The sequence below is a fragment of the Poecilia formosa genome, unplaced genomic scaffold (genome assembly GCF_000485575.1).
Source record: "Poecilia formosa unplaced genomic scaffold, Poecilia_formosa-5.1.2 Scaffold583, whole genome shotgun sequence".
NCBI lineage: Eukaryota > Metazoa > Chordata > Actinopteri > Cyprinodontiformes > Poeciliidae > Poecilia > Poecilia formosa.
Genome location: NW_006800522.1, coordinates 169,849 through 181,443, shown reverse-complemented (window position 1 = coordinate 181,443; position 11,595 = coordinate 169,849). Strand labels below are relative to the sequence as shown.

General features: G+C 40.3%; 1 protein-coding gene across 3 annotated transcripts in view; it reads right to left on the bottom strand.

The window, feature by feature from the left end:
* LOC103129836 (protein kinase C beta type-like) overlaps nucleotides 1–11,595 on the bottom strand; it is a 92,577-nt gene that overhangs the window by 33,796 nt on the left and 47,186 nt on the right. For 2 of the 3 annotated variants that reach the window (XM_007541043.2, XM_007541042.2), the window contains exon 1: nucleotides 9,100–9,243. The exons of the other annotated variant lie outside the window; for it this stretch is intronic. In XM_007541043.2, the coding sequence (XP_007541105.1) occupies nucleotides 9,100–9,223 (124 nt within the window). In that variant the 5' untranslated portion in view covers nucleotides 9,224–9,243. Of the gene's footprint in view, nucleotides 1–9,099; nucleotides 9,244–11,595 lie in introns of those variants that run through there. 3 annotated transcript variants of the gene reach the window in all.

The following is an 11,595-nucleotide window of genomic DNA, read 5'->3' as shown; positions in this document are numbered from 1 at the left end:
TTTAATTTTTATCATGACATTATGGAAAATAATGAACCTTATCACAATATTCTAATTTTATGACCAGCACCTGTATGGCTACAGCTGGGGATGGTTTGTTGCCGAACACATGGGCTTTCATCCTGTAATCGATAATGTCTTTAGTCATGTCATTGTCTCTGAACCTCAAAAAGTTTCTGTGGTCCTCCCTTACATGAAAACAATGAAACATCTGACGGATGTCAGCTGTGACAGCTACTTTCTCCTTCCTGAATCTAAGCAGGACCCCAAGTAAGCCGTTATTGAGATCTGGCCCTTTGAGCAGCACACTGTTCAGTGAAATTCCCTGGTGCTGAGCGCTGGAATCAAAAACGACCCTGATTTGCCCTGACTTTTGAGGATGGTAAACACCGAAGAAAGGTAAGTACCAGCACTCTTCATTTTCTGCAAGTGGTGGTGCCATCTCAGCATGATTGTTTTCAAATATCTTCTTCATGAAGCTCTCAAAATGTTCTCTCATCTCCCCTTTTCGGTTGAGCGTGCGGCACAAGGAGTTGAGGCGCTTTGCTGCCTGCTCACGGTTGTTTGGCAGCCTTGGCCTGGGTGCCTACAATGGCAGCAGAGTGACCCAGATATTGTCTATCTCTGTACACTTGGGTCTTCATGGCCTTTAAAAAGACAATATCCTCATATGATGGTGCTAACTTATTGTCATTACCCGTTTCAGTAAGCACAGTCTTTCCTATGCTTTGTTCTCCTTGCTCATTTGACAGTGCAGTGGTGCCCCAGGGGCTCTCCCCGCCGTAGCTTGCTCTCTCTTGAAGCTGTATGTATGCATCACATGATGTCATGTAAGATGGTCGACCACCAGGCAAAACAGTGGTTTTGTGGCATGATACACTTGACCTGTGGGCACCTTGAAGACACACCTCCCCGACTACTACCCAGCCAAGGTAAAGCTTCTGAGCAAAGGGAGCATTTACTGGGCCACTTATTTGCTGTGCAACTTTGTGCACTTGGAGCACATCCCGCCCAAGCAGGAGCAGTATCTCTGCTCTGGGATCAATTTCAGGGATTTGCGAAGCAATGAACTGAAGATGTGGGTGATGAAGAGCTGCAGTTGGTGTAGGTATTTCATACCTGTTGTTGGGTAATTGGTTGGATTCAATCAACGGTGGCAGAACTATACATTCTCCTCCGTTTACTGGTTCAATACACAGTCCTGCAGCTTTCCTCCCTGACATGTCTGTGAGCCCTGAACATGTCTTCAATGAGTAGGGAAAAACCTGACTCTGGATGTTGAACATCTCGAACAGTTCTGACCTAGCAAGTGAGCAGTTGCTTTGGTCGTCAATTACTGCCTCTTTGGTCCTGAAGAAACACTCTGGTGAGGCATATTTTGGCACAAGACATGGATGCTTGGCTTTCACCACAAACCTCTGTGCAGTGACTACTTACAGCGATGTTGTTAGAATGATCTTTTTCGACTTCGCTGACCTCTGATGTTAAAGTAGTCTTTAACTCATTTGAAAGTGGACCGGGATGCATTGCTGAGATGTGGTGTTCACTGTTGCATTTGCTGCATTTGGTAAGAACTTTGCAGTCTCTTGCAATATGGGAACAGGATGCACAGCATTTGTAACAAATCCCACAGTCTTTTAAAAACATTTTCCTTTCTTCCAATGTTTTGGCTCGGAAAACTTTGCACTTCTTCAGAGGGTGGGGTTTTTTGTGGATTGGACAATGCTTGCTTGGGTTGTCAGGTGTGGCAGGAACAGCTGAGCCATCTCCCTCTTCAAAGTCTGTTTTTTGCACTGTTACAGGAAATTTTGCAGCTGTGTGTTGCACAAATGACTTAGCTTTTACAGTAGGTTGAGAACTGCTGGGAACAGCGAAACTGGGATCATTTCTGGTACGGGCTTCATTACACACAAATGAAGCAAAATAGGAGAATGGTGGGAAACGACCATAATGCTCTCTCTTAAATCTTGAGCCCTCTGTTATCCATTTCTCCTGTAGATTGTGGGGAAGCTTTTCTAAGACTGGACTAATTCCTCGAGCTGTATCCAAGAAATCTAATCCAGGAAGATATCCATCTTCTTTTGCTGCCTGGAGTTCTAATAAAAGATCTCCCAGCTGTTGTAGTCCCTGCTGGCAACTCTGGGAAATGTATCAAGTTGTTTAAATAATGAACTTTCAATCACTTCTGGTACAGCATAGCACTCATACAACCTGTCCCAGGCTTTCTTGAGAGCTGCTTCAGGGTTACTAATGTGCATAAGGCGCATCCTCTTCACATGTTCTGTTGACTTCCAAGCCACTTTGTGAGAAGATCCAGCTCTTCACTTGCTGAAAGCTCTAGCTCTTGGGTTGCGTTAACAAAGGCAGATACCCATGCTCTGAAGCTTTCTGGTTGGTCGTTGAACTTGCTGAGGCCTGTGCTCACCAAATCCCGCCGTGCTAAATACTTGGCAATGTCAAACATCGAGTCTCTGTGACTTTGAGGATGTGAGCTGGTAACATTTGGTGATGTATAGGGCCGAGCTGCTGGATTAGGGTAGCGTGGATGTCTCAATGATGCCCTATCACAATCATCTCCTGTGGCTGGAGGGTAATGACTGGGTGTGGGTAGCTGCACATAAGCCTTTGAAGGTGTTTCCCTGTCAGAGTTCTGAAACATCTCCATGTTTTGACTTCCTCTGACTGGCTCATGTGTGACGTTGGTGCTCGATACTTTCTCTCTTGGAAAATCGACCTTTGGATGTGGTATGTTGCTTAGGGCATTTTTACTTTGTAGGTCTACTTGATGCTTTGCTTGTCCTTCAATATATTCCAATGTGTGTTCTGCTGATTCAGCATGTATTGGTGCATTACTCCTTTGCATGACAGAAAAATGGCTACTATTACTTTCAGCTGCCTCCAGAATGTCCGCTTCTGCATCGGCAGCTGCTGCCTCTCGCTGCAAGCTCAGGGACTCCAATTCTGCTTCCAATTTGACTTTGTTCAGCTTAAGTTGTACTTCTCGCTTAGCTTAGGATGCGCGTGCACGTGCTGCTTCTGCTCTGACACTGGCTAACGCAGCCCTGCTGACCTGTGATGCAGACAAGCATGCTTCCTGTGCTGACTTGAGATGCACCATCATGATCTTCCATGATGATTCCAGACTAAGTTTCGGCTGATTCTTCTGCCTTTTCACTGTAATGGTCTCGCTATGGTGTCTTGTACCAAAACTAACCATCAGCCAAACTCCTTTCACACGAGTCAGGATTAATTAGTTCTTCCTTTATTTCCATGTAGAATGGAGTGAAACTGCCAAAACACAAACAACTCAGGATGAGCTCAGAGCTGCAAACAGAAGTGTTTTACGTTCAGATACATACATTAGAAGTACAACTGATACAACAGCTACCTCAGAATGCTATGAGCTGCAATGTTATATAACGACCTAAGAAATCTTAGCAGCCTGCTAGTCAGCAATGACGTAGCACATATTCAAATCGCCCGCAGGTATTTCCAAAACTAATCAAACATAAACTCAATAAACAAGTTACTTCTTTTATCATATGTTAACATAAAGGCTCGTTTTGAAGTATAAGCTGCTACTTACAGGCATTGCTTTGAAGAATTCAACCTGGAATGTGGCGTTCATCTGCTCTACCGCTAGCAAACAACCGTACTGACTAAATAACATAAAAGTAAGGTAGTTCCCTAAAAGTCCAACAGATGGCAGCAAAGCGCCATGCAAAATAAAACACCCACAGTTTACAGGACACCTTTGTATACTGCCCACTTATGGAGACAGTATAAACAAAGCAGTTTACAGAAACTCAAAATGGCATACAATGACGGAATGAGGATGTTGTTTAGGATGGGGAGATGGACTAGTGCTAGTCAAGTATTTGTTGGTATTGGTGTCTCCACTTTTCCTGCTGTCTTACGAAACCTTACGTTCAGATTTATGTGGAAGTTACGTGTTTCTACAAATGACATCATCCTGATACTAGCGGATATTGCACAAAGCTCAGTCAGGTTTAAGTCCAGAATGTAGAACCGCTGGCGGTCTAGCCTTTCTGTAAAAGAGTGACTTGTGTTTGTGATTATTATCTTTCTATGGACCCATTTGTGTCTTTTATAAAGCTGATGATGATGAATGCTGCTGTTGAACTGGTCATTAGTGTGATAGTGGCAACTGTCGATACCAGTAAAACAATTATTAGGATCAATGTCATTTTCAATATCTTGCTGGCAGGGGCGCTGTATAGGGGGGAAAAGTTAGGACAATTCCAAGGGCCCCTGGCCGACATGGGGTCTTCCCACAAAATAGTCTTTTTTGGGGGGACAGGGAGGATTAGAGAAATAGAAACCCCTGGGCCCTGTTAATAACAAAATTAATATTGGTATCATGTTTTTAAAATATTTTTAGCAGTAAAATTAAATGTTGTCACTCCCAGACCAAAAAGTACACATCCATATTTGCCCTGAACATCCCCCTGGATCTGCATGAAATGGTTCGTTCGCTTTAAGGTGACTGTGTTCAGCAGCAGTTGGTAGAAGACAAGAATGACTGTGGTAGTTACTATGCTGCCAAGAAAAATAATAAAGTCAGGTTTTAAAAATATAGGGAGATAGAGAGAAAATTAATGTTCTCTATCCTCAATTTGTCAATTTGTAACCCAGTTCTTCTCCAAGAGGTGGGTAGACTGTCAATTATCAACCATTTAGCACAGTTAGCTTAGCTACAGACTGTTTGCCTCCATTTCTTTTAAAGAATGAAGGAACAAATCTACCAACATATTCATATATTTAACTTGCCCCTGTACCTTTTATCACACTTAACAACAGATGAGTCAGTCAGCAGCAGCTCTAGCCACCATACCAGCCTAATCTTCCCGTCCCAGTGATAAAGGTGAGCAACACTGTGTTCAGGGAATTACAGGGAATCCATAGAGATTTTTCCTGTCTCTCTGCTATTTTTAGAATTACACAACAATATTTAATACTGACAGAAATTCAAACAATCTTTATAAAAAGATAATAAAAAAATAGCCTCCTGTCAGTCCAGACAGTCCTACACAACATGGTGACAGCTTTAACAAATATGGAGAAACATATTTTTTAATTAAAGTTATATACTGCTGCTTGAACAAAATGCAACTTCATAGCATTTTTGAGAAATCTGGGTTGCTTTATGTATATTTTACATGTCGCCTATGACTGTTGCTGGTGGGGAGAGACATAATAATAAAAAAATAATAATAAAAAAATTAAGCAACCTATTTGCATACTGTATGCGGACTGTTGGATGTAAGCTATTATTTACTAGCTGTAAATAATAGCTATGTCCGAATTCAGGGTCTGCATCCTTCGAAGGACCTGGTCTACGTAGGTCGGGTCCTTTGAAGATCACGAATAAACGACGACCAGAAGAGAAAAGCTGTGAATTCGACAGCGAAGCAGAGAGTGGCAAAGAAAATAAAATCAATGGAGCCAAAGTTTGTTTTTAGTCATGTATTACTCCTGATTTCTGAATTATTCTTCACCTTTTATAGTAAATGCTGTTTCATAGTAAAAAAGAAATCTGTTAGTTTGATTCTAAAATGTTCAAACGTGTTGAACATTTCTACAAGGAATAAATATAAGCAACTTATTCATTTTCAAATATAATACTCTCCAGATTTCAAGTAAGACATTACAGTTAAATAAAATTATTATGATTGGAGGCTTAACTTTAATCAATCAAACCAATTTGCTCAGGAATAAATTAAATACTTTAGTAAACCAAACATTTTACATCCAGATATTACCTGTTTGAATAATATCAGTGTTTCCATTCGTTGGGGAAAGCTAGCAAGAGTTTTTATAACAATGTGCCGGGAGTCAGGCGTTCTCTCCCGGTATGACAAACCTGGAGCGCCCGGCCAGCTGACAGCTGGCGAGGGGATTTGGCTGTTAATACAGCGGGAGCAGACATGTCCGAAAATGTTGGAGTAATATTGCAATTAGGTTATGTTTTGGTGAACCGAGCATATGTTTGAGACTTACACACTTACATTCTCGCCTAAAAACATTGTACCAAATTACGTTGTGTCATTTAAAGTGTAATGTAGCAAAACAATTTGCTGCTTTTAACCGCCATTGCCACTCTGCTACCCTAGCCTAGTTTGGACCCACAATGAATTATGGGATATGGTGGGTCATGAAGGATACACTGGACCCATCCTTCAAATCTGGGGAAAAGGAGGATGCATTTGGAGGACGCATGTGAAGGAGTCTTCGAATTCGGACAGGCCTTGTCACCACGCTATGACGTAATCAGCCTACAAATCCGTCCTTCGAAAGATGCAGACCCTGAATTCGGACACAATTCTAGTATCAGTATTGGACCAAAGAAAAGAAGGCAGTTGCAAACCTTTAAAATTGTGACACTTTTGATGGGTCAGATAGACTCAAGAAACTGTAACAGCAGGTGCACAGGAGGTGCCCAATTTCATTTTTTGTCATGGAGCCCAAGATTCCTGGCAGCACCTCTGCTTGCTGATTTGGCAACAGTATTGCAGTATTGTTAACTGCAAAAGTGCTAACAATTTCTCTGGAAAGCAATAGAGGACAGTAGCTGACCTTTAGACTTTTGCTGAGGTATATGAGATTGGTGGATAAGATCAACTTCACATGTATGTATCACTGATCTCTCAAAATTAAGGAAGTTAGGGTTTATTTATCGGTGCACCCAGAGTTGAAAAATTACTGAGGAATAGTATATCTCAAGTCAGTGCTGATGAACTGATTTCAGCCAAGTTTAATCAGGGAAAGATCAGGAAACAGAGGTGCTACTGCAATCAGACACAACATAGTGTTAAGACTCCAATGCAGACTCAAGATTCATTCCTGAACATTACATATGTATCCCTGGTCATCCGGCTGTGCCTCCTGTTAGTGGCTCTCTGTTCTGATGCTAATGGAAGTTTGTGCATTTGATGGTGAACCTGTAGTGAAGCGGACAGTGCCACCCATCACTTCATTCATCACTTCAGGAGCACCACAGGGCACTGTACTCTCACCATTCCTTTTCTCTCTGTACATTTCAGACGTCCAGCACAAGTCTGACTTCTGTCGTCTACAGAAATACACAATTGACTCTGCAGTTGTCAGGTTTATCAGAGATGGACAAGAGGCTGAGTCCAGAGAGCTGGTGGACCGCTTTGTGTTAAGGCAGTGGTTCTTAACCTGGGTTCGGTCGAACCCCAGGGGTTCGATGAGTCGGTCTCAGGGGTTCAGTGGAGCCTCTGCCGGGGAGGTAAAGACACACTTGTGAAAAGTCGTGATGACGCCCCGTTTTGCCATCACTTGCTCCAGAGGATCACGTCACATTGCTTAGCTGCAGGAAGGAGTTCCACTCTCAGCATGGATTTGAACTTGTGTCTTTAATTACTTCAGTAAAGCTCACCGTTTTTACCAAATTCTATAGTCTAAATCTGCTCCTTAGTCACACCTTTTCGGGGTTGGTACTGCCTCTAGTGGCGTGGGGGAGGTAATACAACTAATATAATTACATTAATAAATCAGAATACCGCAAATTATTTTCTGTGTCGAGGAGGGGGGGGTTCGGTGAATGCGCATATGAAACTGGAGGGTTTGGTACCTCAAAAAAGGTTAAGAACCACTGTGTTAAGGTGTGGGAACAATCATCTCATCTTAATTGTGAACAAAACAAAGGAGACGATTGTTGATTTCAGGAGGAACAGGGTTAGATCAAATCCTGTTTCCATCATGGGAAAAGAACTGGAGGTGGTTAAGGAATATAAATACCTCTGTGTTCACCTGGACAACAGACTGGACTGGAGACACAACAGTGAAGCGTCTATAAGAAGCGACAGAGCAGACTGGACTACAGACAGACTGTGGAACCTCTGGAGATGACGATGCAAAGAAGGAATCTTCATAAAATCAAGAAAATTATGGACAACCCTGACCATCCTCTTCACGATACTGTCTTGAGAAAACAGATTTTCTTCAGTCAGAGGCTTCTTCACATTTGCTGTAATATAGACGACTAAGAGATCTTTCCTGCCAACAGCCTTCACCATCTGCAATAACTCTTTGAATAAGTGAGTTACAACAACATTTAATTTCCCTTTGGTATTAATAAAGTATTTTTTAATTTTGAATTGAATTTGAAATGAATTAAGGCAATGCTGTTACAGGAGCAGATAGATTAATTAAGCCATCCTGCTTTCACAGATCCAGATTAACTACTGTATTATTTTTGCATTACTACTCTATGAATTGTGTTTTAATTGTACACAAGTATCAGGTTTTACCTGAGAAGTGCTTACATAAATGAATATTCCCTCCTCACAATTTAGACAGATAATAGCTTACTGTACTGGTTATTACTCCATGAAGAGCAGAATGACCAGTAATACTATCATGCACAACACAAACTGCTGCAGATCAGTGGATAAGATGGCTTTCACATGTACCAATTGGGCAATCATCCAAAATTCAGGAAATTTGTTCAGATTTGCTGCGGACCCATAATTAATGCTGCAGAACGTAACTTTTACAAACATATGCAGGCTATGTACTGGTGAACCAGCTGTAGCTTATAGCAACAAGCAAGTGAGAGAATGTGAGTATGAGAGTGACTGACAGCATTAAGACCCTCCTCCTGGCTCTGATTGGTTATTTCTGACTGAGTGATGAATTTCTGCAGTTAGTTCTAGGAGCAGTGGCAGAAGGCAGAGGAGCCATAAATTGTACTCTAACGACATAATAGTAATAATGTTAACAAATAAGTAAAAACCATATTTTTTAAATAAAAAATATATACTGCAATTTAAAAAAAAAAGAAGGAAGGTTTTTTTTTCTATGCTGTAACTGAAGGGAGAACAACTGCACACTGGTGAAAACAGGGGAAAATTGCTCTCATCTTCAGGACTTGATCTTGATTTGTGTTTGCTTCATGAATCCAGAGCAGAAATACATTGAAGAGTGGTAGTAAAACATGTGCAAAAATGGAGGAGATTCTCCCTGAACAAAGTCTCTTTGCTGCCACACTCACAGTTCTCTGTGCTCAGGCTGCAGCACACAAACAAGCAGCTAAATACTTTGAATACATACGGTCGCATTTCATGCCCTGGTGTATCAGCCCGTACAGGAGGGAGCCGCAGTGGTCACAGAAGGTGGGGCTGGAATAGGTGTGGACCCGAAACTTGTGTTTACTGCGAGGATCCTGGAGGAACATAAAGAATCAATCAATCAAGTTTATTTGTACCGTACATTTCAGTAACAAGGCAGTTCAATATGGAGAGCCATTTCAGCCTAAATTAAATTGGGTGAAATAAATAAGCAAATGAGTAAAATAAATCAATAAATGACAAAAATGAGTGAAATAAATAAAAAATGAGTTAAATAAATAATTGTCATTTTTATTCCCATTTATATTTGTTAATTTAAATGTTTTATTCCTAGATTAATTTAACCATTTTTTATGTTCCCATTTTCATTTGTCCAATTTTAATTTTTCCTTTTGTTTACCCATTTTCATTTATCCCTTTATCCATTTACCCATTTTTTATTAATCTATTTTTCATTTCATTTAACCACTTTTCAATTTCCCTTTTTCCTTAACCCAAATTTTTATTTATTTATTTTTAATATTATCAATTTTTCAATTTCCTATTTTCATTTATCACTTTATCCCTTTTTCATTAATCCAATTTTCAATCTCCCAGTTTAATTTATCCATTTCTCATATTTCTCTTTTTTATTTAGCCATTTTTCCTTCATCTATTTTTCATTTAACATTTATTTGAAAAATGTATAATTTTCCCATTTTCCAATTTCCCTTATTCATTTGGTATTTCCTTATTTTCTTATTTATGACATTACATTTTCCCCTCTTCGTTTCTGCTTTAATATGATAATGAGGGGCAGGATCTTCAGACTACAATGGCAGCCTATTGGTTGATTAGATACAACTGCAGAGCAGACCTTTTTCACGACAACTGGAAGCTGCATCTGAAAGGGCTGGGGTACTTCCTGTTTTTGTGACTGTAATTCACATAGATATAAGATATCTTATATTATGTCTATGGCAGTGGTTCTTAACCTTTTTTGAGGTACCGAACCCACCAGTTTCATATGTGCATTCACTGAACCCTTCTGTAGTGATAAATAAAATATGATTTTTTTCCCCCAAATTCAAGACATAGGGGTGCCCCAACTAGAGTCTAGTTGGGGCACCCCATGATCACCTGCATGTCTGTAGTGTCAGATATTGTCGAGGGACAGGTAGTTGTCAGAGCTAGATGCTTCAGATCCATGAAGAAAAATTAGGAACCGCACAAGCTGCAGGTTTGAAACAGTCAGAAAGCAGGTGGGCTCTTGTTCGTTAGTTCGAGTTTCTGTTCATATTTTACAGAAGAACTTTCACGTAGGACTTCTGGACTACTAGGAGCTTATTCTAACATCTTCCTGTTCAGTGGTTCCTATTTGTTTTCTGTTTCTGTTGCAACAGTCTGTCTGTTTTTCTGCTGCTGTTGAAGCTTAGCTTCAAACTAGAATCTATTACTTGTATAAAGCTAAACATGCTATTGATGTATATATGTGTTACTAAAAACGGTTGTCTATTTTAGATATCACTGGGTGTTGGAAAAGAAAAGGCTGAATTATTGGATTATTCCTGTAGCTGTGCAGCTGGTAAAGGCTTTTGCAATCATGTAGTTGCACTTCTTTACCAGACTGCACACTACTCCCAACTCCAGCTGCCAACTGTTCCTCCTGCACAAGCAACTTACAAAGATGGCACAGCCCAAGAACACAGGTAAGAAAAAAAGAGTGGAACACATTGTCCTATGGTACGTGATATCCTATCATATACTAAATATACTACATATACTAAATTACATATACTGTCATATGATCTTAAAATAACAATACTATACTTATGTAGACAATTTATTCCTCCTTTGATTGTGTTGCACAGCCATTTATGTTCCTTTCCCACCTGTATTTTATAATTGCCATATAAAGTTTGTTGTAATCTCAATATCACTTGTGTCAAATATAATTACTCTCAGAATTTGTTTGGAATATTTCTTGTTTGTAGCCAATGGAAAAAAATACAGGCTCAACTGCAATCAATTAGTTTTATATGCAAGTTGGGTAAAAATCTAAACTCTGCCAAATCAGTCCCATTATGTCCTAACAAACTGCTCACCCATCCCTTTATTTGTTCTTTAGTTTGACATATCTTTCTGTGTATGTCTTGTAAGGGGATACATCCTGAACCTGTCAGCAAGGTGGTGGTGCGGAAGTCCAAAACTATGGGGAAAAGATATCTGCTGTTGAGATTAGTAAATTAGTTAAATCATTATGATTACTATTAGGTGTTGAGATGCTTTACCAAGGCCGAGAAAGAGTCACACGCTGTTAGACAAAGGGCCCATAGTAAAGAGTTACATTTTTGATTCTGTTAGACACCAAGGTCCATTTCTCACGAGAAACAGAAACTTAGCAGGCCACAGAGCCATGGTATGATTTCAGGGAGTGTCTTCCGTCCATATAACCACCTCCCCTCCTCTTTCTCCTCAGACGCTGCACAGACTTTTTTTA